Source organism: Eutrigla gurnardus (assembly GCF_963514095.1).
Source record: "Eutrigla gurnardus genome assembly, chromosome: 18".
In the NCBI taxonomy this organism is placed as follows: Eukaryota; Metazoa; Chordata; class Actinopteri; order Perciformes; family Triglidae; genus Eutrigla; species Eutrigla gurnardus.
The window spans coordinates 21,425,464-21,452,453 of NC_139929.1; the positions used below are offsets into that span (position 1 = coordinate 21,425,464).

Consider the following 26,990-nt stretch of genomic DNA (forward strand, 5'->3'; position numbering starts at 1 on the left):
TGAGCACGTAGCAAGAGAGAAGGCTGGCTGGAGAAAACTGAGCCTTTTTGATCCTCACTGAAATCTGTACACGGTACCACGGTACAACGTGGATACAAACTATCTGGATGTGGCTCCATGGAGTCACGGACATGTTAATACCACTCTTAATGACATGCTGACGGTAACGTTACCACTGGGTTACCTCAGGTTACATCTTGTGTGCTGTTTTTTTTTCCTTTTGGTTTCTATGGGCAACCAAATGTCCAACTGTCCCATTAACTCAACAATTACCCCCTGTAGACTGTAATGGTATTATTAAGTACTCATACTGTTACTATTGTTGAAAAACAGTGATAGTGGTGCATCCCTACAAAATGTCCATTTGGAAATCAATACTCATTCATTTTTAAGCTTATTAAGTCCTACGCTACGTGTTCAATTTGTTTCAAGTCTTGAATATAAAGAGCCAACAAAAACACCTGGGACCGAAGCCGACCGCACCATGTAAGTGGGAAACGCTGGGCTCAGTTTGTCCTGAAAGTGCTTCATCTGTTACATAGCTGGCCATATTGGTGAAAATACATGTTCAGCTTTAGCAAATGTCAAAACCAGCGACGATCAAAGACAGTTTGAGTTTAGGTCCGTGCGCCGCATTAGCTTCAGGCTATTGTTAGGTCTGATTTCACTTCTGCAGTGCAGACAGTTTCTTCACCCCAGGAATCCAAATCTGTGCACAACTATAAAACGAGTGAGAATGGTATTTGATCCTGGCAAGAGGCCACTGAGCGTTTAAACACTGGTAAAGGTTCAGTACACTGAGAGAGTGGCACTAGTGAAAGGTTGGCTCGCTGTATTCATGAAATAGTTCATAAAACAGATGTTTTCATCACTGGAAATATCTGCTCTTTAATGGCACCGGTCCTTCTAGAAAGCAGTCGCAGTAAACGCTTTTCAAGGTAGTTTCTCCTCTTAACAGGAGTCTCAAATTAAGTAACACTACCTCCAATATACAGAACTGAAGTCAGAACACTGAATAGAAGAGTGTACAAACAGGCAGCGTCCAACACCCTGCCGCTGGAAAATGTGCACTCGCTGCTAGGAAAATGTATCCAATGAACTTTATGATGTGGCCTTGCACTTCACTCGACACCAACAAACACTGGGACATCACAGTACAATGAAGTTATATGAGCTGATACACGTCTGCTTCAAAATAAGAGCCTCTGGTGGACAGTAAGGATGGGTCGATATAGGATTTTATCAAGGATCGTGATAGAAAACCCTCAATAATTTGATCGTGGTACATTTCCATCATAGGGATAATCCTACATTTCTTTAAAAAGCTGTCTAACACGCTATCATGACAGATATGTGAAAAACAGAGCCTGGTCTATCTGCTCTTCAGTTGGTTGAGACTAGAAACTGATATATCAGGTGGGGTTTGATTCCTGGGCAGCAAAGCATCTGTTCACGCATATTGTGAAACATCAGCCAGAGATACTGTAGCTGTTGGTTTCACTAGCTGTGTGGAAAGTTGCTATGACAGTGACCGCTGTTCCCTGTTTGACTCTCAAGCCCTCAGGCCTAATACCTGATCACTTTGGCGGGCTTACAGCAAAGCGACAAGCGACGGGACAATTTAGGGATGCGATTGGATCAGGTCCATAATGAATTCAGGGCCTTAGATCAGTTCCACCTCTTATTTCCCACTCAGTAATCTGGCTAGGGGAGGATTGGAGAGTAATCTGGATAGAAGGAGGGAGGGCGGGACAATCCTCTCTGCTGTGATTCCTCTTTATATCATGCATTTCAGTGACAAAATGTCCTATAATGTTCCAGCGCAGGTGTGAACAGTTAGATTTAGTTATATTCTATTGTTTGCTAACAGTCAGCTGAATCATGCCGACAGAATATGGTTGTGTTGTTATTCTTAATGATTAATGGTCCAGACGGGACTCAAAAACTGGCAAAAGTATATAATGTACATTTTGTTTGAAGCATATCTGGATGTTGCTCAGCTGGAACAGCTAACTCCATCATAACTCAGTTATTACAACTGGGCAATGAATACTCTGAAATGTAGCTGAAAGCTCCAGAAAAGGCAAATCAATGGACATTGAGTTGTTTGTTTTTGTCGTTCTTAGGGAAGGGGGCAAACTATTACTTCAAAGGTCAGAAATAAACGTCCAGCCTCATCACTTTTGAATATTAAAAATGTGATTTTGCATAATTATCTTTGGATAAGATGTCAGTCACAGCCCCGGTTGTGTGCATGCATTAGGATGGAGGAAGGCTTATGTGTGTGCATCAGCAGCATTGCAGGCTGCCAGTAATAATGAAGACTCCCCATCCGGTAACAGTCAGGTTCAAACACACAGCAACTTCGCTGTTCAGTCCTGACAGACTGTAAATACACACAGCCAGCAGACAGTTAGCCCGCATAACTTCGTCTGCCGTGACGGTGCAACTCCACCGTGCTGTGGCCACCCATGCTGCCTCAAGTGCTGTCGGGAATATTGGAAGGACCGTATTGCGTTGCACGTGACCCACCCACCTATGTAGTAAACGGGACGGGGAAAGTGAAAGTTCACTTGAAAGTTGAATAAGAACTGCCGCCGGCTCGCAATCTTAACAGCGGCTAGCTACGTCGCTAATGCGCGTATAGCCGTCCGCCGTTTTTCGAAAGTGTGCGTTTCCGAGGAGCACCTGAAGGCAGCAGCCTATCCCACACCACCACACCGTCGCTGTGATGCGTGCTGTGAGATCACTCATCCAAAATCACCGTCATTGCACTGCTGCAAACACTCCCCAGCTGTCCGCGCGCTCCCTCCGAGCTCCCCGCGAGCCGCACACGTACCCACACAGCGCGAGTACGACACAATGTTCACATTTCAACGTGACTCACCGTTAGTTGTCCGCTTTTTTTGACAGTTTGTCGGCAGTCTGCAAGCGTCGCTGTCACCGCTACGATCCGCCCACCCGAGTGTGCGCCCTGCTGGCCGCAGACTAACGTGCTCCTCCCCGGAGAAGCTCTACTCCAATCGTAGCTCGATGTACGCGACTGGCTTTTATCTCATCCAATGAAATCGACGCTAAACGCCGAGTTACGAGGTTATTGTCCAATCACAGCTTTCAAACTCTGGGCAGGCCTTCGTCGCCTCTAACTTTTGACGGACACCTTGTACACTCAATGGAGAAGTTTGACTCCTTTTACGGGACGTTGCCGGTCCAATCGCAGCGGGGGACAGGCTCTGGATACGGCCACGGTCCAGGAAGACGCCCTTATGGCCCACATTACTGGAATGTCACCGGGATGAGTTATTATAGAAAATAGCAGACTGCAGGTCATAAAAAAGAAATGAACCGAGCTCTATTACAGACGGGCCAGGTGTAAATATATGAATGGTTAGATCATTTAGTCTGTGTTATTATCTATTATATCTATTATTATCTCTTCAAATAAAAAAGTAATGGCTGGAAGCACAAACAATTCAAGGCCAATCACAATTATGATTACATATCGAGAATGAGTTGAACTGAAAGTTTAGCAGCAGTTGTGATGACTAATCCAGTAAATGTGCTGAACACATTCTGCTGCTTCATTCTCACACTACGGACGCCAATCCCCCCGTAGAGGCCGTAAAATGACCACAACTTTCCATATAAAGAACCTGTTTAACACGCCGGGACCTCAGAACACTTCCACCCTCGTAGGCTTAGTGACACCTTGTGATAAAAATGGCAAACATCAGTCTAAAGCTACTGTGTGTGTGTGTGTGTGTGTGTGTGTGTGTGTGTGTGTGTGTGTGTGTGTGTGTGTGTGTGTGTGTGTGTGTGTGTTTCCCTTGTGAAAAGGATCCACGTAGGTTTGAAGGTGCAACATAAGGGAGTCAGAGCATTAATGTATCAAATGTCACAAATGTAACTCGTCTGCTATACAAAGATATAGTAGGGGAATGTCTACTGCCAGCGTGCCATGTTTGGTGGAAATAAATGCTTCCAATAACATAAATAATAAATAATAATGCACGTTTAAGAAGCTATATAAATGGTGTTCAGACCTTAATGAAGAAATCACTGTCGAAGAGTGGCAGGATATGTTTATAATGCCAAGTACAAACAATAACTACAAGGTTCAAACTCCAGTATAATGGTTGATGAGAACATACTTCACTCCAGAATTACTGCATCACATTCACCCTAATACACCAGATACATACATAAAGGTAGCTTGTTCACTGCCTCTGGGAATGCACCCACACTCAGGAATTTTGGAATGAGATTATTACAATTGTTACAATTTGTTTTTTGATGTTTCCCAGCAAGCTGTGCACATTGTGCGCAATAGCAGAAGATGGTCATATTTTGTCTTCTTGAAGCTAATAAAATTGCATGGAAGTCTGTTCACAGACCAAGCAAGCCAGTCTTGAGGGGCTGCTGCAGTGCCTTGCCCGAGAGACTCACATATCAAAGGGAAATAAAAAAAACACACATTTATGGAATTTCTGGAGGGGGGAGGGCGGTTTCGTGACAACTTTGTAGTCTACGTTTTATTTCTTATTTTTTCTTCATTAAAATCAATGACCACATTATCATTCTGTTTGTGGGGTACAATCTGTGAACATGATTGTCACTCCTTATTGTTATTCTTTTCGTTTCCTTATAAGCCATGATGAGAAACAGTCAGCTACCAAACCAGCAAAATAAACATAGTATCTGCATATTTGGAATGTTTTTCAAATGCCTTTGTGTACTTGATGTGCCTTGTTTTGTTCTGTTCTGTGTCTTTGTATTGTAATACTTATTGAAAACTACAATAAGAACTTTGGTCAAAAGAAGCTATAGAGAAGATAAGTCCCATGCTAGTGTTCCCCATGGGACCTTCTTTCATAAACAATGTGTGGTCCCATTTGAATTGAACCATGAATGACACATATGATGTTTATTTAAAAGATAATTGTGCACATCAATAAAGTCTCAGTTTGTCGTAGTATCCTTTAGTTTAGTGTGAAACCGCTCAGTGCACTTTGTCTCTTGCCATATACCATATATATTTTTTCCCAATAAAGAGCCCAACTTACTTGGCCTCTTTATTTTTATGTTTCGGCATGTTTGTTATGTGGAAAAGGTGAAAGAAGTTGATACTGGAAATATTATATTAGCAATGATTGTTCAATGTGGACACTGTTCAATTGTGAAAATCCAAATTTGCACAGTATGAATGTTTTTTCCTGTCATTTAAAAATGAAAACATTTTCTTTCAGGAGAGACAAAGCAGATTGTTCTTTATGACTAAAATATGAAGAGAAAGAAAAACAATCACACTTAATAAAGGAAGGATCAGAACGGACATTTTGCTTTCAAAGAGGTTTATTGAAAGAAAGATTTTTTGAAATTTTATAAAGTTCAACCATTGATAATGCTATCACACAATCAGAACCTAGAGCTTCACCATTTCTCCTTTCAACCTTCTTCCACGTTTCATATGAACAAAGCACTGGACAGCCCAGTATTATAAACCTATGGTTCATATTCTGCCACAGAGGAGAGTAACACTTTTCAAAAACATACGCAAGTTATTTTGGGACATCACACAATTCTGCTTTTCTCAGCAAACCGTGTCAAAGATGCTACTGCTAACATATTTCAACGCCCCATGCAGTGAAAAGAAAGCACAATGTGGTCCAAAACTGCCCTCCGATGTGTTGAGAAGAGTCAGTCTTCAGGGTGTAGCAGCTCCCAGCTCGGCCAAAGCAGGAGTTGTAATATTTCAGATGCACTTGATTTAACTTTTACTAGGCAAGAATGGAAACACAGCCCAGGCAAGGGAAATCAAGCGCTCCTTGATATTTTGGGAAACAGTAAATGGATCGGCCCAGGACTGCCACACATGCATCACTCCGCTATAGTGGTTTGCAACCAAAGATACAAATATACAATATAATATTGTATCGTCTAGGATCACTATAATTGCAGCTTTTCAGTACCCATCTCTTCCATGATCTGGAAGTAGTATGTATGTATATATACACACATATATATATATATATATATATATATTTATATGTATATATACATATATTTATTAATGACTCTCCCATAACCCGGAAGAATTCAGTGTTTCACTCTACACACAGTTTGCAAGCCTACAGCAAAAGAATCAGCCGCTTTGCACGTCAAACCCTCTCATTGCCGGACGATCCTCAGTGCAGCATGCAAGTAAAAATGTGCACAATATTAAAAGTCTTCAGCTTCATCATCTTCGTCACCTTTAATCACCCTCATTATCATATCTCATTTCTTTTAACAATGGACTGCTTCATCCACATTTTCTTTTTTCTTTTTGTCAACAAGGTGATCACTTCAATAAGAAATTAGAGCAGACTTAATTTATTTAATATATTTTTCCTCTGTAGTATTCTGCATTTCAAAGCATGCCAAAGACATTTTTCAGTTTCTGCATAGTGCTGGCTATACGAGTGCCAAAGAGTTTGATTCCTTTACAAGTAATAGAAGTTGGTATGTACAGGCGAGGAGCGGCAGAGCAGATCCAGTGTTGTGTAAACGGTACCAAACCCCCCCTCCCCAGGTGCTGAAAATATCTACAAATACAGGACGAAGTCTGCCACAACTCATAGAAAGTTGAACACAGAGCTGAAAAAAGCTCAGCGATATGGAAGAGCCAATAAGGAGTGTGTGTTTGTGTGTGTGTGTGTGTGTGTGTGTGTGTAAACTGGATTTTGATATCTGTGGGTGTGCTCAAATGCAAAGAGGGAGAAAACACGCTAACCTCCTTAAACACTCCCCTCTATAAAGAAACGTTTTTTTTTTCAAAGTGCACCCTCTACTGTTATAATATGCAGTATGCATTACATAAATGTATCCTGTAGCACGGAATATTCCACTAAGGTCTAGCGTCACATACAAGGAAGAAGAGTCGACAACAACCACATTCTAGTTTTTGAGGTCATCGTTCTGAATGTAAGATACAGTTCAGGCCACAAGGTGACTGTCATTGAGCGCTGACAAAACTCTCGCTACAGTTTGTGTGATGTGAGGAGAGTCCATATCTGAAAAGAGATCACCACCTCATCACGACACAGTAAACAAGAAAAAAACAAAAGATTCACTGGTAAAGGACTTAATGGAAGTCCACGTTCACTGGTACTTAGTGGGAATCAGTAGTCAGAGATTGGTTTGTAATGGGACGTTGTTCTTGTGAAAACGTACTGATGGTAACGGCCGTGTCAGCAAAGTGACCCAAACACGAGAAGCAGCAGGCAGGGTTCACGTAACACGAGCTCAGTAGATCTCTCAGTAGATCTCATCAGTTCTGGACATCCGTGATGCGTTCACTGGGACTTTCACAGAATGCTGAAAAAAGGAATCCCTTTTGTTTTTACAGTGTACAAACCACCCTCACCTTCACAAGCCACCTCTGGGTTCCACTTTCCAAAAGTATCCTTGGTTGAACTTTAAAATCGCAGCTAACCCAGCTGCGATTACAATGATGGTCCGTTACAGCGTGGCTGGCTTTGGTTGGGTACTAAAGTGCACCTGAACCAAGCCTGACAGCGGCCAATCACTGCACGGCAACATGCTGACTCACTGTGAAAACAGGGCAATGTGGCTTTGTGCATTAGGGAGCAGTTTCAAATGATAATGATTATTATTAAAATATCATCACCAAGCATTTCATAAATATTGAATAAGTACTGAGAATATTTGAGGATTGTAACCACAAGAGCAGGGGGGGGGGGGGGGGGGGGGGGCATGTTTACACAGAAAGCCTTCACCTGCTGCTGCTCACTAACCCGAGACAAAGCGACAAACACAGGCAAACAAGAAGAATCTACAACAATAAATAAATACAGTAGCTCAGAACGGCGAGCAAAATACAATCATCACAATTCTGCATTAAAGGGGAACTCCGCCAGAGTTCAGGTTAAGGATGTCGCTGTGGAAATGTCCTTCCACGTTCCCTTCCCTCCCTTCTGATTGGTCGGTTTGGAGTTGTGAGACAAAGGAAAGACCAACCCTCTAACATCAACGACACATTCCTGAGTCTTTATTAAACGTCTGCACTGTTTCAGAAATAAAGTACCATAAGTGAACAGATGCAGTTAAGCTGCTACAAGTCTTAACTGTTTAAAGGACTATTGCACTTGGACAGGCCTTCCCTCCTGTCAGGACTCGTCACCGTGTGAGACAGGAAAAGCATCTGTCTGGATCATTTTGGATCATATTTATTTCAGTTCATCTTGGCAACTCAAACCTCAAAACTGGACGTTATTGAAGAAATTACATTTTTACACTATAAAGGGTTATCATTGCACCTGCTCTTAGTATTTCATATATCTTTGCCTGCCCTGAGGCATCTGGGTAAACTCCAGACTCCGCTCTTACACGGTCTTAACAGTGGCACCACTGTGTTCACTTCCATCACTGCCATCACCGTATCATACATCCTGGGGAAAATAACATTGCTATTTATTCAATGTAGAGATATATAGTGAGATTTAAAGGGGAGAGTGTAAATGCATGCGATGGACATGCATGTGTGTTAAACGTCTGGCTGGTCGAGGATTTCTTTTCAAACACCATAATAAAAGGTCCCAAGGACCGTTTCTTTCATATAAGTAATTCTTAGTAAGCAAGGATTAACTTTGTCTCCATACTGTTCATATGAAAAGGAACCAACCTTCATCCCATCCACCATTAAGTCGCCTTTTAGCATCTAGTACCTGATGACGAGACATAGCCTTCCACCGAGGTGAGATAATATTAAGATCGGCCCCTTTAAATGTTATCAGCTCATTAAACGTCCGTCATCACCGTCACTCTCATCCTTCAAAGGGTCAAACTGCACCGACACATGCTGTGAAAGGGAAATGGTCATAGTTTAAACACATTCATGTTTTGAACTGAAACAACATGACTTGGGCTTTGGAAAAGATTATGGTTTATCCTACGCTTGAGTTATGCAAGTACGTTAAGTACATTACATAGCCTACTGAGTGTACTGATCTTTTATCATATTGCAAATACAGGTTGAACCTTTTGGTAACAATTGCTTTTTCAGTCCACTAGATGGTGCTGAGCTGTTTCTTGTGTGGACACGGGAGTTGGTCACAACGGGCCATCCATAATAAATGGCAACCAACATTGTAATAAATACATATTGCGAGCTATTTTGTTGAAATATAATATATGTTTCCCCCTAAACATTCATATGCTGCGTATACATCTAGGGCTTTTATTGTGAAAGGTAAGAACGAAAGGAGCCTTATAAACTGTTAATTTGGAGGCAATTAGCATATGTTCCCAAATGAATACATACAAAGTACTTTGTGCTGTCTGTGTTATGATGCTCTGCTCACATTAAACATATTATTTTTCATAGATTTGTCTCAATCACACTGCTCTCTCTACTCCCGTCAGTCTGTCATTTTTCCTTCAGAGCAATGCATGATGGTACATAAAGCTCCGTTGTCCATTACTTTTCAAGGTGAATAATGGGATACTCCGTGTCCACTATATAGGGGATAATAATTCTCACTATACATTCAGACAGCACTACACCAGGGAGAACTCTATGTAGTGAGTGAATCCCTGCATGACTGCAGTAAAAATGATTAAAGTGAGATGAACCGAGTGAAATCTTTATCTTGTGAGATAAAACAGATGTTGCTAGTGAGTCGAGCGTGACGTAATGATCATGATGATGTGTTATCATGGATCCCCTGGTGTTTCCTGACCCTGGTCAGCATGCGGAGTTTCTGGGTAAAAGTCCTGTGTTTGTTTGACCCCCCCATCCGAGCCGACCTCCACCAGACTTTATCCCTCTTTATACTACGTCACCTGACTTTCCTCTTCTGTTCCCATCAGAATTACACCAGGTCGGTGTCCTCTTTGGTATCCATACCCGTGATCAGACACTGAGCAGATAATAACTGCTCTGAACCTACTAGAAGGGCTGGCAGCCCTTCTAATCAACAGCTATGAGGCTGATAACCGCTGATGACGTCCATTCAATCGGCTGATAACATTCAAGCTGTGTGGGGAAAACGAGAGATGGTGGAGGTCTGGAGCAGAGAACTTTCAGTTCACCGTTTTGAAATGGCTTCTACATTTCCCTTCCCTTGTTCTGCTCAACTAGACTTGTGTGTTGAGTAGAGTATAGCAGCTTAACGCCCAAACAGCACGGAGCAAAGACAAGCTGAGCTGTGACCGCTGATGAACCTGAACAGTGTGGTGTGATAGATGGTCAGAAGTCAATCAATTGGAAAACAAAAGAATTGATCTGCTAGCTTCAAAGTCTGGACATATGCTGCATCTTCACACCATGAAGATGAAGCTCAGTGTGCTGGCGACACGGAAAGGATCAGATGTACATCTGAGGACTTTAAAATGCGAGGTCGTGGTACTCAATCGAAAGACTTTTCCAAAACGGTGGTGCTGAAGTACAATTTCTTGGCTGGACCTTCTTGGAGAACCTCTTTAGGGTTTTTCATTTGTGCTCAATCGGTCCACTAAAACCGGTTCAGGTCAAAGAGGACAAATGTGTCCTCGACATTAGAATCCAGTGAGGCACTACATACACCATGCTCTGCAAACCAGGACAAACTTAACGCCAGGAAAACGGTTTGGACCTGAACTCACCGCACACATAATAAGGTTAAAGCACGTCCGCCTGTCTCTTCTTGTCGATTGCATATTGTACTGTAGATAGAATAACGGCGCATTCGGCTGGTCATTGTAAACTGGCAAACTTGTATATTCACGGATCACATGACAAACTCGTATTTACAAGGTGAAAGTATTCTGGGTGCTTGCTCGGGTGTTAAAGAGTAAGGACCAATGAAATCTGAGGTAGCAAATTCAACTATGCTCAACTAGAATCACTCAACCATTTTCCTTTTTCTCCATCATGCGTGTGTTTGATTTGTAAGTAAGCAGGCCAGTATCAGGTCCTCATCGTTAGGTTTCTGTTTCTCTATACGCTCACGACTCCTCACTCGTGGAATTAGTAAACTTGGGTGTTTCCTAATTTATTCTTTGCTGTTTTTTTTTTTTTGGTGCACTGTTCTTGTGGTAAACTTGTAAGTTTGCCAGTTTACCTGTTTGTGCCTAAGCATGCCATGTGTTCTTAGCAAATCTGTACAACGCTTGACGATAGGGCAGCTGATATGTTCATCGAGAAAATTCATGGCTTTTAACCCTCCAGTTCCCACCCCTGAGGTGCAAACCAGCCAACTCCAGTGTGCTCTTGGGAAGGGGGGAAGCGTCGGCCTCGCCTCTTGGTGCAGGACATCAGGGGGAAGGAACCAATGACAGAACGGGACAGCAAGTTTCCTGTTAGGCCAGCTAACACTACAGTTCACCAACCAGTTTGTGAGTTTATCGGAAGCGCCACGGACATATAGAAGAGAATAATCATTATATCAATAGGATTTTCAGTGCAAGACGTAAATGGCTACTTGTTTCGTCGTTATTCTGTCCATCGTTGTCTTGTCCTAATGAGTCATCCGACACTGGACACAGCAGTAAAGGGATTCTTCTACAGGACAGCAGTCATGTTAAGAGAGTGTTAAGAGTCAGCAGAGTCACTGAGAGGTCCAGACCGGATCAGACTGGATCAGTCTGGGTCGACCTGGACTGTGTTCGTTAAGGGGCAGAGCTCCTCTCTGCTCTGTTTGTGGTTTTGGTTAAAGGTTGTACTGTTGTGGAGTTCAGAAAGCTCCATGTGGGGGTTTGTGGGGGGGGGGGGACAACAGAGAGTAAGAGAGCAGACTCAACCCTTTGCTTGACCCCCCTGCCTGGCTGTGTGTCCTTTCTTAGACGGTTCAGGTTCAGTAGCTGGGTGCCCTAACGGGTTTCGTTGGTCATTACAGTAAATGCCTCTTGATCTCCACAGTCTCTCTCTCTCTCTCTCTGTCCCTCCCTCCATCCCAGTCTCCACCCCCCTCCACTCTTCCTTAGCTCCCCCCTGGGTCAGAGCTGTGTCTCTGTGGTGTCCGTGAGTCCAGAGGTGTCTGTGGTTCTTGGAGGGACAGCCTCCTTTGGGTTTCAGCATCCATGGAAGATGCCCCTATTCCAGCTGCTGGCCCAACCCCAGCCCCCATACAGACCCCTGAACCAAAGTCTAACCCCGTCCCTAAGCTTGACCCCACTGCTGGCATGCTACCTAAATCTACCCCTACACCTGAACTGATAGCTGGCCCAGAAATGACTCCGGCCCCAGTGCCCAGTCCCAGCTCCAGCTCCAGATGCTGCCCCAGGCTGTCCAGTCTTGAGGGGGCGAGCTGGACCTGGTTGGTGTTGATCAGTGGGGTTTCCCGGGGCTGCAGGGAGTCGAGAGGCTTGGTAGGGAACTCCTCAAAGTGCTGCGAGTCCAAAATCTGCAGGGGCAGAAGATATCAGAAATGGTATCAGAAAAGGTAGTTTTCTGTTCAGTAGTATTGACCAATCATGTTCAAGCAGGCTTTGGTTGAATGGAGGAACGCGTTCTGGGAGCCCACCAGCTATCACCTGACAATGATTTACTGTGGACTGACTGAGCAGCACAAGGAAAAGGAAGTCGTGACCCCAGAGGGTTCCCTGTCGTCTGTGTACTGCAGTTAACAAGGCTTATTATTGAACAGTGTCTGGCTGTTGTGACAACAGAAATGCTGCCATCATTGCAGTCCATTATCATTGGTGTTCTGCACATGGATTTCATGGGGTAAAAATATATGTATGTAAGTATAAACAGGCAAATGTTTGTCCAGGACAACAATGTCTTTACTTATTTTTCTCCATTGACCATTACATAAGCAGTGCATGTTCTATATTTGGTTCAGGTTGTTTATGATAACAGGTTGTGAAATCCTATTCAGGTAGGGGTTTAAAGAATGACACTCGCTGTGGGCTTCAACGTCTCTAGATTCTATTCACTCAGTCAGCAACAACGTCACTTATACTTCTGCTTGACCTGTGAGAGGGAGGCCAGGGTGTCTGTCTCCAGAGGTGTGACAGGCTGGACCAGCCTTTCTCCTGGACCTGGACCTGGGCCTGGTCCTGGGCTGGGACCAGGGTAAGGTGAGACCTACAAGAGACAACAACGTATTGTGCAGGAAGTCAGTCAGCCGGTCTGATAATAATAGAAAGCTGTCTTTCTGACTATGTGTGTGTGTGTGTGTGTGTGTGTGTGTGTGTGTGTTGTTACCTGAGGTGGTGATGAGACGGCGCTGTAGGCGGGAGGAACCAGCGCCATCTGTCTCTGCAGCAGCTGCATGATGGCTCCGATGTCCGTCGACATGCGACTCTCCAACCTGCACACAAGATGACTGTTCATCACTATGGAGCAGACATTTATCATTTTTATTTGAATCTAGTCATGAGTCAAATAGTCGGGATTCTCCTGTTGAAAATGACAAATGCGGAAGCCCTGTTTCAGTTTCTTCCTATATCTGCTGCTGATGTATCTAGAGAGTTGAAACAGCTGGACCCAAAGAAATCTGCCGGTCCTGATCAGCTTGAACCCTATTTTCTTAAGTTGGCTGCGGACTTCATTGCTAAGCCTTTATCAAATTTGTATAATCTCAGCCTTCTTAATAGTGAGGTTCCAAGCATATGGAAGTCTGCCTTCATTCTTCCCCTGTTAAAAGGGGGAGACCCCTCAATTGTAAACAATTACAGACCGATTTCGAAGCTGTGCATTTTAGCAAAGGTCTTCGAAAGACTTGTCAGCAATCAGTTAAAGGATTTCCTTGACAAAAATAGTATCTTATCAAGATACCAATCTGGCTTTAGGAAAAAACATAGCACTGTTTCTGCGGCCCTTAAGGTTTTAAATGACATTATTGAAGCATTGGACTTAAAGAAAATGTGTGTAGCGTTATTTATAGACTTATCCAAGGCGTTCGACACTGTTGATCATACTATCTTGATTGATACATTGCACAAAATAGGCTTATCTGAGCATGCAGTTTCTTGGTTCAGAAATTATTTATTGGATAGATCACAGTGTGTCCAGATGGCAGGGTCCTCATCAACATTTTTGAGGGTTTCAAAGGGGGTACCACAAGGGTCGGTGTAAGGGCCCATTTTGTTTTCAATCTGTATAAATGATCTTTGTAACAATTTGTCAGATGCCTTGTATCATTTCTATGCAGATGACACAATAATTTATTGTTTTGCATCATCTGTTGTGCAAGCATTCATTCTTTTACAGTCAGCCTTTGATGTTGTTCAGGCCCGCCTGCAAAGGCTGAAGCTGGTTTTGAATACTGATAAGACAAAGGTTATGATGTTTTCCAGGGCTACTGTGCTGTCAAAAAATCTCCCTGTTTTAACTTGCCAGGGTACAGCCATAGAGCTGGTCTCGTCTTATAAGTACCTGGGTTTCCATGTGGATGAACATCTAACTTTCAGGTACCATATTTCAAGTTTAGTTTCTAAACTTAAGGTAAAATTGGGCTTTTACTTTAGGAATAGATCTTGATCTCTCGTGGAGCCAGGAAACGCCTAGTGTCAGCAACTTTTCTTCCACTGCTTGACTATGGTGATGTACTGTATATGCATGCACCAGTATCATATTTACGTTCTCTGGATACTGTGTATCATTGTGTTCTGAGGTTCATCACTGGATGCAAGAATTGACCCATCATTGCACTTTGTACAAAAAAGCTGAATGGTCATCCCTGTCTGTTAGAAAATTCTCTCATTGGTTGACTTTTATTTATAAGGCTCTACTTGGTTTGGTCCCATCTTATCTTAGAATTTATCTTGTTAGGAATCATGGACGTTATAGCCTACGATCCACTGACTTTTTTACTTTGACTGTCCCTCGTGTCTTCACAGAACTGGGGGAAAAGGCATTCTGTTATGCTGCTCCCTCTGCATGGAACTCCCTGCAAGATGAATTAAAAATGTCGGACCTGATCTCCCTTAATAGCTTTGTCGAAATTCTTAAAAAAAAAAGGAACTCGAAAGCATTGGGCTTTGTCACTGTTTTTAAATCTGTTGTAACACTTCTTTAATCTATCTTTGATTTTTATTTTTGTATGAAAGTTATTTATATCTGTATCTGTATCTCTGCTGCCTCTTGGCCAGGTCGCTTTTGCAAAAGAGATTATATATCTCAATAAGCTTTACCTGGTTAAATAAAGGTTAAATAAATAAATGTACATTCTGTCCATCTGATCTTTAAAGGGACAGGGGGTAACGTTTTAAGTCATTTATTAGCTAAAATCAATATCTGTATTCATCAATAGGTCCTCATGAGTGTATAATTACCAATAATCTGATTCATCCTCGTAAGTAAATCATTTCTTATCTGTATTTACATTGGACGGGTAAGTCCTCAGGAGGCTTCCATGTCGTTCTGCCATTTTGAAGACGATAACCGCCGAGGAGGGAGATGACGCCTAAACGTGATTTCTTTTAGAGGCGCTTCTGGACGAGCAGGACCGGCTCTCCCGGACAGCCACTTTTGTGTGTCTTATAAATGCATTATAATGTGTTAGAAATGTGCTTATGATGCATTATATACATGACCTTCATTGAAGTGTTTCCAAAACGTTTAAAGGAAATGAAATGTATCCTCCTGGTTTGAATCTAAAGGACTCACCCAGGTAATGGTTAAGATGTGGGCATCTTTAACATGTCTGATGTGTCACTTTAAAGAAGACAGGGGGGCAGTCACGGCTGCAGGTAACGTCCTCCGACAACGTAGTCCTCCTTCTACCCGCCACTTTCCTCTCTAAGTATCATACTTTATACTGTTTTGCTGACGTTGCATTTCTCCTCCCATCCTGCTGTTACTTTTAGAGCTGCAACAATCTATTAGTCTCACAGGAGTCTGACGTTTTATTGCATCTTCACAGTCACACTGGAGATATGTGTGCTCCACACAACCAGGAGGTGTTTTACCATCAGACCTGCCGGCTCCTCTCTGAGGCTCCTAGACGGCTAATTAAGACTCCCTCTCTCCAGCAGAGACTTATGTGTCATATGTGCACATATAGTCAGGGTGGAGGAAGGACTTTTCTCCTTAACAAACACACCAGAGGAGCCTCACCCAGCTAAATGCCACAGGTACAACAAATGGTCTCAAATCAGGTTTTCAGCAGGGACAGTCAGACCAGCACACACATGAACCAGAACTCGCATCCCACCTGTTGAGCTGTTTCTGCAGCAGGTCCAGGCGTGTGTCCAGCTGGCTGCGTTGCTGTCTGCTCAGGCTGTGCAGCGGCGTGTTGAGGGGCGGGGGGGAGGCCAGACTGCAGCTGGGCACCTCCTGGTACTGACCACCCCCCCGACTCTCCCCCCAGAAACTGAAGATGTGGGACACGCCTGAGAATGCGCCTGTGGGAGAAGCAGACAGGTGGAGGATCAGTGTGTTTGTGTGAAACCAGTACAGAGTACGATCCACCAGGACTGCTCTGTTCTACCTGACAGGGCGTTGCAGGTGTTGCCGGGCTTGGGGTCTCCATCACCCTCCGTGTTCTCGTTGAAGCTCCTGGGCGTGGCCTGAGCGTGGGGATTCTCCAGCATCGCTGGCGGAGGGGCGAGTCTCGTCATGACCGACTCCCCACCCTGTAGCAAGTGTAAATCCAAGACATTTACACCAGTTTTCATTCCACCATGGTGCACTACCATGGCAACCACTAAACAATTACAACTTCAATTAGACAAGAAGAGACTGTGGTTATACCTCATCACCACTGGAGGGTGAAGACAGGGAGTGTCGATGCGCCTGCCACTGCCGCTTAGGTGCCTCCTCCTTTTTTTGGTTGTTGGCTGCTTCTCTCTGTCTTCGCCTCACAGACTTGTGGGACTTTTTCATTTCACCAGCATCTGCATCATCTGGACAGAGGTGTGCAAGGAAATATTAACGAGAGAGGATCTGATGAACACAAGCAGCAGAGCGGCACCCTTACTGGATCTGGATCCATCTGGATTCTGGTGTGAAGCTGCTAACAAAGTTAACTTCATAATTCAAGGTCATCTTTACAGCTAAGTGTTGAAGTCATCTTAGTAGCTAACTGCATTGGCACCGTGGTACCAACCTGTCAATCAGCATGTAGCCCCGCCCCCTAAAGCATCCCCTGCTTTCTGGTCTGGTGGACTCTAAATGGACCATAATGTACTAAATGAACATCATGCTGGATTGAAGAAGACTTGAAACTAGAGATTGAGACCATAAACTCAAATGTTTACTGAGATAATACTTCAAGAGAGAATAAGGACCATTTTCTCACAGACTTCTATGCAATCAGAGAGGAGTCGCCCCCTGGTGGCCAGCAGAGAATGCACATTTTAAGGCGTTTCAGCTTTGGCCACATGGGTCAAAGTAAGAGATGGGCTGTAAATGAGGGGTCACCTTTTTCTGTACGTCTTCGGAATGATAACTTGCGTCTGCGTAATTTGTTGAATCCCCCACAGTTGGAGTCATCACTGCTGGGAGAGCCGGGGATCATGTTGGTCTGAAATGAGCACCAGCATTGCATAGGCTTTACTAGAAGATACACACTTATCGAAACAACAGTAAGGATCAGGTATTCTTTGGAGTACTTAGCTCCAACAACACAGAGATCACACACTCAGTACACAGCTGGTTGAATGAGATAATATTAACAACACATTATATTTTGGTGCTCTCAAAGAGGTTGTAAACTGACATCTCGGAGGTTGAAGGTGATTTCCAGGTTGTTCCAGAAGTGTTCAGCAAACTCAGGATACATGTCCAGCACCTCCAGAACATCTTCTCTGAAGATTTTGTGGAGGTCGCAGTAGGTCAGAGCCCTCACGTCAGCGTTGGATTTGCCCGGTCGAGTGTACAGGTTGATGGGTTCACCGAAGATATCGTTCTTCCCTGGGAAAGGTGAAGAGAAAGAAAACATTTATGGATGAGAGACAATTCTGTATCTTCAGTGGTGAGTTCATCCTTCACAAGCAGCCAATAAACAAATCCTACCCGACATCAATGAGACTGCTATAAGTTGAACTCATATATCAACCGTGTTCTATGTTATTGTGAACTTTGTGAGGTATCGGTCTCTGTCTGCAGTGGTCGGGTCGAAATCATTCAAAGTTGTTAAAAACGTGCAGCTGTGGAGTTTTGATTGACATAACTTGATGCATGCTGCATGGATAAAAACATGAACGCAAGTCTTATTTCAGGCATGGGGTAGTGGTGCATTTCAGCCTCCTGTGGCCAGAATTAGTATTACAACAAAATTCTGATTTTGACCCTTTTTCAGTCATAAACACAGGAGAGAAAATTGAAATCAGAGATAGAAAACGGATCCCTCACTTCCTCTCAGGGTTTCTGTAGCAACACGACTAGAAGTCTTCTACTGTAGATCAATACACAATACATTGTTATCTGTTATTCACTTGACCTTTTACCATAAGCAACACAGTTTGCATCAAAATGTAGGCCCAATCGATTCTTTGGCAAAATGAAAGGTTTTTTAAACATGATATTTCAAAGTCTGTCTGAAAGGTCAAAGTTCATCTCCGACTACCAGATCTCTTCTCCAACTTTAAAACATATTCTGTCACTTATATTTCAGAGCGAGTCATGCAAAAGTGAAGATTCTTAAATAATTAATCAAAAAATCTAAAAGGTTAGCTTTTCACGCTATCACAACTGGTGGATGAGGCTTCATATACAATGAATTCATGTATTCATTTACATAACTGCTCTGTTAATCCTTCCATTTTGAACTTCCTGTCCATGGAGCTGGATCACATCCCAGCTCACACTGAGACCAGTGTCATGCTGACCCTGTCTTTTATCTGAAGAGTAATGCTCTATGATCACCAGCAGATGGCGCCACCAGATAATGCATACATTCAAGCTATTGAGAGGCAGCATGACTCGAACCTGCACCGAAATGTAAAAACCCAAGAAAGAGTTGGTCTGGGTTGAATCGGGACGTTTTATCGCTGACGTCCTGCTGATAAGCCGGACTCCTCTGACTTCTTCCGTCTCAGGGAAGCAGCCCTGAATGCATCCTGCTTCAGATTACTTTCTCATAACGTTAAAGTGATCGAGGGAACGGAGTCTACGGGAATGCAATCAGTAAAACACATTAAAAGCTTTATATGTACAAATATAGGTATATATGTATTGTACCCAAGATGGCGACCACCACGTCTCCTCTCAGTATCTCTATGGACCCTCTGGATATGAAGTAGAGGGCAGTGAGGACGTCCCCGGCGTGGACCAGCGTGTCACCCGGGGGTGCGTGGGTGGTCTTGAACTTCATGGCCAGCGCCCTGAGGCAGCCTTTGGTGGAGCCTTTAAAAGCCTTACAGTTCTGCAGCAGCGTCCGGTTCAGATGGAGGCAGATATCCGCCTGGAGACACTCAGGGAAACCTTTCAGCACCTGAGGAGAGGGAGCAAGGGAGCCAGGCAGCGAGGGAGCGAGGACCAAGGATAAGGGAGGAAAGTAGAGAAGTAAGGAAGAAAAGAATAAGAAAATAAAGGGGGTGAGAAAAAGGTAAGTGGGGCAAAGGAGTTGGAAGAAAGACAAAGGACAGAGGATGAGATGAAGAAAGCAGGTGAATTGATAGTGAAAGACAACATCAGTGTTGAGTAACAGCGACTGACTGGTGCAGTGAGGCCAGAACATGATGAGGAGCGTAGAAGTCTCTTATTCAGCCCGACTGGTGAACATCATTACATTTATTAAACTATTGCACAAATCAACACAACAAAGCTATAGATTTATCAGAGAAGTCATGCTTTCAATTGAAGCTTATTTGATTTCAACCTCAAAACAAAAGAGCATCAGCCGTTTGGGATTGTTCCTCGGGGCCAACGCCCTTTAGAGCGTCACAGCAGACCCTTTCCACCCAGTGTTACAGAGGACCTACAGGAACGGAGTCTGCAGGCCCGTAGAGTGTAATTAATATGAAGAATTGATGCAATTTAAATGAAGCAAGCAAGCAAGGGAAGCCCCAGCTCCTTAAAGCCGCCGGTTAGAGGCGTGCAACTCTCGTCCGGCTGCAGAGGACACGACTGTACACATCACCGACACACTGTTGCTCTCTCTCCATTTCTCTGCTTTTCTCCATTTCCTCGCCTTTCAAGCTATTTCTTCATTTCAGCCTAAAATGGGCTCAGACGTCATCCCGCTAGAGGCCAACGTTTGTCTCCAGCCTGTTTTCATCTCCGTCCTCGATCCAACGTTCTGACTTATTGGCTCACTTGCCTTTCGCCTCCACCCCTTTTGCACTCAAGTGATGAATCAACCCCCCCACACCTTTTCTAATGTTCCTGGGTCTGCTATGAAGGCAGGCAACACAAACGCTAACTCTATTCTGTGGATTTGAATAACAGCCTCCTATTACTTCCTGCACAAAACAACCATTCTGGTGATTTGTGAGATCCCCGCTATGTGCTGGTGCATACTGCTGACTTTCTACACTGTTATACTTTCTGTAAATGTTTTCTGTCGTGACATATTAATGCAGTCTTTGCTCCGGCTTTTCCTCTGAGCAAAGCCTCGGTTAAGTGTGGGAATGCAATGTTTTTTATGGATTTTTGAGCCTTTTTTGTATTTACGACCTCTGGGATGCTTGAGGACTCTACAGCTGCAACCAATTATTATATATTATTATACTCTATAAAAAATGCAATAATTACCGGTAACACTTTCTAATAGCCATCATTAATAAAGAGTCATTTATAATTTGTTATTACTAGTTATTTTACTGTTAACAAACAATTGATCATTCATAATAATAATAATAATTGCTGCGGGAGGTCCAGCTGGAGTCTGAGCTGGTGAACCTGCATGATTTTGTCTAATTTCACTGGGATCCGACCCATTGACACGGATGACCAGCTTTTAAAAATAATTACACTGAAATAGCCAATCTCAGCGCTGATGGTCTCTCTGTCCTCTTTAATCCTCACATAAGCACTCAAATGGACCGGAGAACATCCAACTCACTCATAACGCGTACAGATAAAGGCCAGACATAAACCTGGAGGATCCCAGAAATCTATCCAGGTTTGATCACAGTTTTTAGAGTGATTGATCCCCACATGAGTCCTACATATTCACATCGAGGTCAGAGGTCAGCTGCAAAAGAGCAACCTCAGAGCAGATGCAGCGTCTTGCTTGTCCACAGACAGACAGACAGACAGACAGACAGACAGATGGACGTACAGACAGACTGGATCGAACGGCTCACTATTGTTCTAAAATAGTAAAGAGGACTTCCACTGACTCATGCACTGCATCACGTTTGCATCGGCAGGTGTCAAGTGTTTATGATCGTAGTCTGGTGTGTGTGTGTGTGTGTGTGTGTGTGTGTGTGTGTGTGTCCAGTGTCACATCTATAGGCTGTGACTCACAGAGTTCAGGTTGAGGTCGAGTGCACACAACAAGCGCTCCTTCACTCTGTGTGCGTGAGAGCATGCATGCAGCGTTTGTGTCCATTGACAGGTGTGACTCACTGTGTGTGTGTGTGTGTGTGTGTGTGTATATTATTTATGATACTCACATCATTCCTATTTTCTCTGACGGTGTGGGACCATGCATGCTGAGACAAAGTCTTCACATCATCCTAGTAACGTACAACGCAGGCTCAAAATACTCCTCTAGCCGCTCCATGCCCAACACTCACCCAGTCACAGCACAACAGACCAACAGGGATCGAGTACTCACTGCATTCATGTCGATGCCGTTGGTGTAGGACCAGGCGTGCTGGAAGTACTCCTCCAGCCTCTGCCTGAGGGGGTTGGGGATCTGGTGGAAGCGGATGAACTCGCGGACCCTCAGCATCTGGGTGTGGTAGCGGGCCGTGCCCGAGTACAGCCGCTGGATGATGGCCGACACGTTCCCAAAGATGCTGGCGTACATCAGGGCTGGTGTTGGGAGACGGGGAGAGAACAACATGTCCATTAACACACGAGCACTTGATGAACTGATATGACCTGACATGTGTCTGGCTCACTGTCTTCTCCATCTATAAAGAAATATTAGTACGCACAACGCCCTTGGGTGATCCGTTTGATAAAAAATATAAGTGGAGAAGGGCAGGGGAAGAGGGTCAGCTCAGACAGCTGATATATCTAGATCTATACATCTGTCTTTGTAAGGGTCAATACGACTCATTAAAGCTATAATCAGAGTTACAAGTCTATTGTACATGGAACCAAAGTTACATTTACAGTCATTTACAGTACCGTACTTGTAATTTGGGCTTCGACTAGAACATTTTTACATGCTTTAATGTTCAAAAACAAGTGTTTGTCTGAAAATATCTGTATTCAACTTCAGTCTCTTTAAGTCCCCCGTTTTCCTAATACTGCTTTGTAATAAAAAAAGGAGAGAAATATCACGTCTATATCATGTCTACAATATGGGAACTTTAACGGATTAGTTTATATTCCTTGGATTATATCATTTCATTTGAACATGTTTCTCATTTACTATCTATTGAATGATTTCATTCTACCACAAAGTGCATGACAATGAGAGTTCTACACAAATAACATGTATTTACATCAAGTCATATTTCCATACTTGAATCAGATTGCCCAGCAGAGTTTGCATGACAGCATCGTCTTATGAACACTCTCAGAAACTAACTGTGTGCTTCAACATCCAACAAGGGAAGGAGACTTACAGAGACCAGCTAGCATCCAAGTAGGCTTTCTTCAAGTCATTTCAAGATCATTTCACGCTTTTTTTCCACGAGTTTGTCTTGAATCTATACTTTGTGGAAACATCCCTTCTGGCTCAGTAAGGCCACTCTGTCTGAGGGAAGACAACGAGGGAACTGTCCACTAAAAACACCTTGGACACCTCAGAACACTGGAGCCCCATATGAGCCTTGGTTGGACTTTAAAAAACAACTTGAGAGTTCAGATAGTTTGTAGTGGGATTGTATGAGATACTGCTGATAGTTAGTGTTCCTGACAGTAGAGGAGTTCCAGCACGGCAGCGTAGTGATGATGTTCTGACGGACACGGAGGCTAAAAACAAGTGCAACCTCACTTCCCTCTCTATTCACGTGACGGAGAAACTATTACATCAGAAATGTTGTGCTGTGGATTAGACTATGCTAATACAACATTCATATCCCTATATGGATATTGTCCGTAGCGGCGGTGAAAAGACCCACACCTGACACATTATCAGTCTACGTGGTGGGGGACTGAATCCACAGTCCTCTTTCTGGATAAAACTAAAAACGTTCAGCTTGTCAGTTGAGGGACAATAAGGAGAATATTGCCGTATATATTATATTATATATTGCCGTCTACCAATAAGATTGCATTTTTGCTCGATGTGCACTTGATTTGTCCGACTCATAGTGCATCATTCAGTTGATCCAGCTGTTATTTGCATGAGGTGTTCAGAGACGCAGCAGGAGTTTGACCGTAGAGGACACACTGTTTTGTGTCCTATCCTTCATGAGCCTCCCTGTTTTGTCCTGTTGTCAAGTCGGATCCTGCTAACCTCCAAACCTCTGTCAGCTCCCATCACTGTCCACATCACCCACTACAACCACGCCGTGTGTGTGTGTGTGTGTGTGTGTGTGTGTGTGTGTGTGTGTGTGTGTGTCTGTGTGGGTGGGTACGTCTAGTTTTGTGTTTGTCGCAACTGATTTTTGTCTGGACTAATAATGCTCATTGTAGAATATTGTGTAGATGTGTAGATTCTGGAACTACACTACAATACCTACTTCTTTCCCTCTTCCAGCAGCTCAACAAAAACTAACGAGTACTTGCATGATATAAGCAAACTAGTTTCTAGTCACGTTGTGTGACTGAGGACTATTTTTAAATACCATTACATTCATGTTTCATGCTACAGTTTGCCTGATCAATGAGGTCCATGTCGCTGTCAGCCTGCACAGGTTATTATTCTGCAGAGATGAAGCTGGGTTGATAAGCATGACAGGGTTTATATTACAATCCTGCTAATAAATGGTATTAATAAATCATTAAGCGATATGCTTTGAGAATGACAAGTATGATCTACAGCTTCTTCCGGCTGCTGTAAAGAATAGCATACAAGGAAACTGGAATTGATGCTATCTGGTGTAAAGTAATCCCTGCTTCACTAACTAGAACCTGCAATCCCCTGAGAGGAGCTGGACCAGGACTGTGCTGTGTGATGTGTAATGGCCGGAGTTCAAATTCAGTCGTACACAGAATCCGGTTGCAAATCCCTTTTCTCACTACTTCGTTTGGAGCCAACGGGTCCTGGAATACACACTGTACAGTGTTCTCCTTTATTCTGCTGAATGTTTGGCAAATGTGCGACGTGCTCCAGGATAACACACAGCAGGCGGGTAAACATGATGGTTCATTTCAGTGCGTGTCAGGCAGGTTGGTCACGGCAGACGGCGTTAACACTGTTGGACATACGCTGATTACACACTGATTACAGGGCTCGCCCACGTGGGCGGATTATGAAACATCGGGGCCCTGGGCACAGACATGAAAGAGGGCCCGGCACCTCACCACACAGGAGCTAAACAGACTTTATAGCGCTTTGGACTCTTTTTGCTGCTGTTATGTATCTCTTTGTAGTTGATTTGCACCTTTACAAAGACTGTGGTTGCAGTCGAAAAGTCCAAAAACGACATCCGAATGTATTTCCTAATGTCTTCTCCTCGACCTCGATGGAAAACATCATGAGGTGAAGGAAAGATTAGAAGGAGAACTCATCAGGATTTAGGACTCTCTGCACTCTCATTAAACTATGTCATTATCATGAGACTCTGACAACTGACAGCTGTTGAGTGACGTGGGTCTGCGGTGAAGAAACTACAAGGATGGACGACAAAAAGCACATGGTCCACTCCTCCCCATGTTGATGCTTATATAAGGGGCCGGCTGTGGTTCAGTGGAAGAGCGATTCGTCCTCCAATCAGAAGTCTTCAGTCTCCGGTATACTTGGGCAAGAGCTCCTGATGTGCATCTCCTCTGCCATCAGTGTATCAATGTGTATGTGAACGGGTAAAAGTGACTGAGTGTGAAGCGCTAATAAGCTAGAAAAGTGCTATATAAATATAAATAAATATATATAAATATAAATGCAGGTCCATTTACCATGAAGAGCTCATTCGGGTCCAGCAGCTCCTCCTTCCTGTTACTAAGTAAAGCCAAGCCAGTAAAGCAACAGACCGACACTGTTCATCCTCACAGTTACAATATGTCATCCGTTATCAATGTGTCCTATGTGCAATAATGTGAATGTAACCAGCTACAGCTTGTTTTACTTGTTCATTATTTATTATAGGCCTAAATTGATTTTGCGTCACTTGAAATGTTGCCCTCGCAAGGAATTGTAGGGCAGCATAATCTCCTTCCCTTTGGTATAGGAAGGTGTTTCTGCGACTCAAGGAGATATGAAAGGAAGCATTGAAGTTTCCTTTGCATTCAGAGATTTCAGACAGCTTGTATCATGGCTGCCACTTAAATACTTCCAGGTCATTTCTTCCGGTGGAACCTTCCTAAGCAAAAAGGACTTTTCCACTGCAGCCATTTTCTCTTGGACATGTCTTGCTCTGTAGTTGTTTTGTGTTGCTTTGTCATCATTTTATGTCTCCTTGTAGTCGTTTACCAGAGACAGATTACTGTGTTTAGCACTACACTGACTGAAAGGAGAGTCGGCCCTACTACAGATTGACGTACCGGCTGTGTGATTCATGTTTTTGTAGGTAGAGATAAACAGATTCAAAAATAGCTATTGGAAATAAATCTCATAAATGTAGCATATTATTGTTATTTTCTCCTTTTGGTTTTTTGAATAGAAATAAAACCCATTTAGTTCAGGTCATGGATCAGTGCCCACGTTGATTAAATACATCAGTGAAGCGTGTGACTGTGTCGTCCTCAGCGATGAACTGAAGTATTGAGACTCTCATTTCACAAAGATATTGAGCGATTGTCGGTGACAGTTATATTGGAAAGACTTTCTTCCAGCCAGATGTGAAGCATCCAACAGCTGGAACTCACATCCTATGAGCATGACACAGATGGAGAAGATCTTCTCCGAGTTGGTGTTCGGGGACACGTTTCCAAATCCCACACTGGTCAGACTGCTGAAGGTGAAGTACAGAGCTGTGACGTACTTGTCTTTGATGGAGGGTCCCGAACCTATGAAGACAATACAGAAAGAAAACACACTTACAGCTTACACAAAGAGGAATAACAGAATGGTGATCAAATCCAAAGAACATTTGATTTCATGAAGCGTGTTTTCCACTATAGCTGAAGAAACCACTACACACAATACCATTAGAATATCTCCAACCAGTACTACTGTAGTACTACTACTATAAGTTGATCTCTCAGTACCTATGACGGAGCTGTTGAAGTGCTTTCCCAGCTGGTCCCCCAGTGTGTGGAGCCAGCCAATGGAGCCATTCCTCTCCACGCTACCGATGGCATACCTGGGCAAAAACAGCAAAGCGTTACAATCTAAATGCATGGATATAATGGATGCTGTTAGCAATAATCCACCCCTTATAGGTGCCAAGCTGAGCACACTAAATGAATTTCAAACTCCCAATAGTATCAAAATATAACTTATTTGATTAATTTTGATTCAGAAATGTTGAAACTGAAATGATCAGCTGATCAAGTTGACTGTGGTTAGAATTAAATAATCTCGGGGAATGACAACGCACAGTACACATCTATCAAAGGTATAAAACATGCTTTATATATTATAGTATTATATATATAGTGTTGTATTGAAGTTACAATCCATCCTCACTGCCGAGGTCTTACAGAATCCTGTTTGGTCAGTGTTCCTTGGCGTCTGACCCCAACATTTATTTAGCTCTGTATGCCATAGACTGTATATAAGAAGGGGACATAGTCATGGTAACATGCCCCGTGAGTTTGTGGACTACGGTTTTGATACTTTGAGTTTGACATTTTGACAGTCGCCATATTGGATTTTGGCCACACAGGGAGGGAGGGGAGATGGAGCCGGCTGCTGTATCGCCAGTGTCGATAGCCACATGGTGAATTT

The 26,990-nt window shown here is 43.4% G+C and overlaps 2 protein-coding genes across 8 annotated transcripts in view; both read right to left on the reverse strand.

Annotated features, from left to right (window-relative positions):
* The window catches only part of LOC311028961 (uncharacterized protein), a 144,338-nt gene extending 141,366 nt beyond the window's left edge, over nucleotides 1–2,972 (reverse strand). For all 7 annotated transcript variants that reach the window (XM_084033787.1, XM_084033792.1, XM_084033790.1 and 4 more), the window contains exon 1: nucleotides 2,888–2,972. The gene's annotated coding sequence lies outside the window, so the exon portion shown is untranslated. The remainder of the gene's footprint in view (nucleotides 1–2,887) is intronic.
* Nucleotides 2,973–5,371: 2,399 nt separating this feature from the next.
* Nucleotides 5,372–26,990, reverse strand: part of kcnh2b (potassium voltage-gated channel, subfamily H (eag-related), member 2b) — a 249,457-nt gene continuing 227,838 nt past the window's right edge. The window contains exons 11-22 of the mRNA XM_084033794.1: nucleotides 26,309–26,403; nucleotides 25,967–26,107; nucleotides 21,657–21,856; nucleotides 19,112–19,364; nucleotides 17,649–17,842; nucleotides 17,351–17,453; nucleotides 16,682–16,833; nucleotides 16,419–16,563; nucleotides 16,143–16,332; nucleotides 13,190–13,295; nucleotides 12,956–13,069; nucleotides 5,372–12,383 (exon numbers count right to left, since the gene is read on the reverse strand). Of these exons, the coding sequence (XP_083889920.1) occupies nucleotides 11,961–12,383; nucleotides 12,956–13,069; nucleotides 13,190–13,295; nucleotides 16,143–16,332; nucleotides 16,419–16,563; nucleotides 16,682–16,833; nucleotides 17,351–17,453; nucleotides 17,649–17,842; nucleotides 19,112–19,364; nucleotides 21,657–21,856; nucleotides 25,967–26,107; nucleotides 26,309–26,403 (2,116 nt within the window). The 3' untranslated portion in view covers nucleotides 5,372–11,960. The remainder of the gene's footprint in view (nucleotides 12,384–12,955; nucleotides 13,070–13,189; nucleotides 13,296–16,142; nucleotides 16,333–16,418; nucleotides 16,564–16,681; nucleotides 16,834–17,350; nucleotides 17,454–17,648; nucleotides 17,843–19,111; nucleotides 19,365–21,656; nucleotides 21,857–25,966; nucleotides 26,108–26,308; nucleotides 26,404–26,990) is intronic.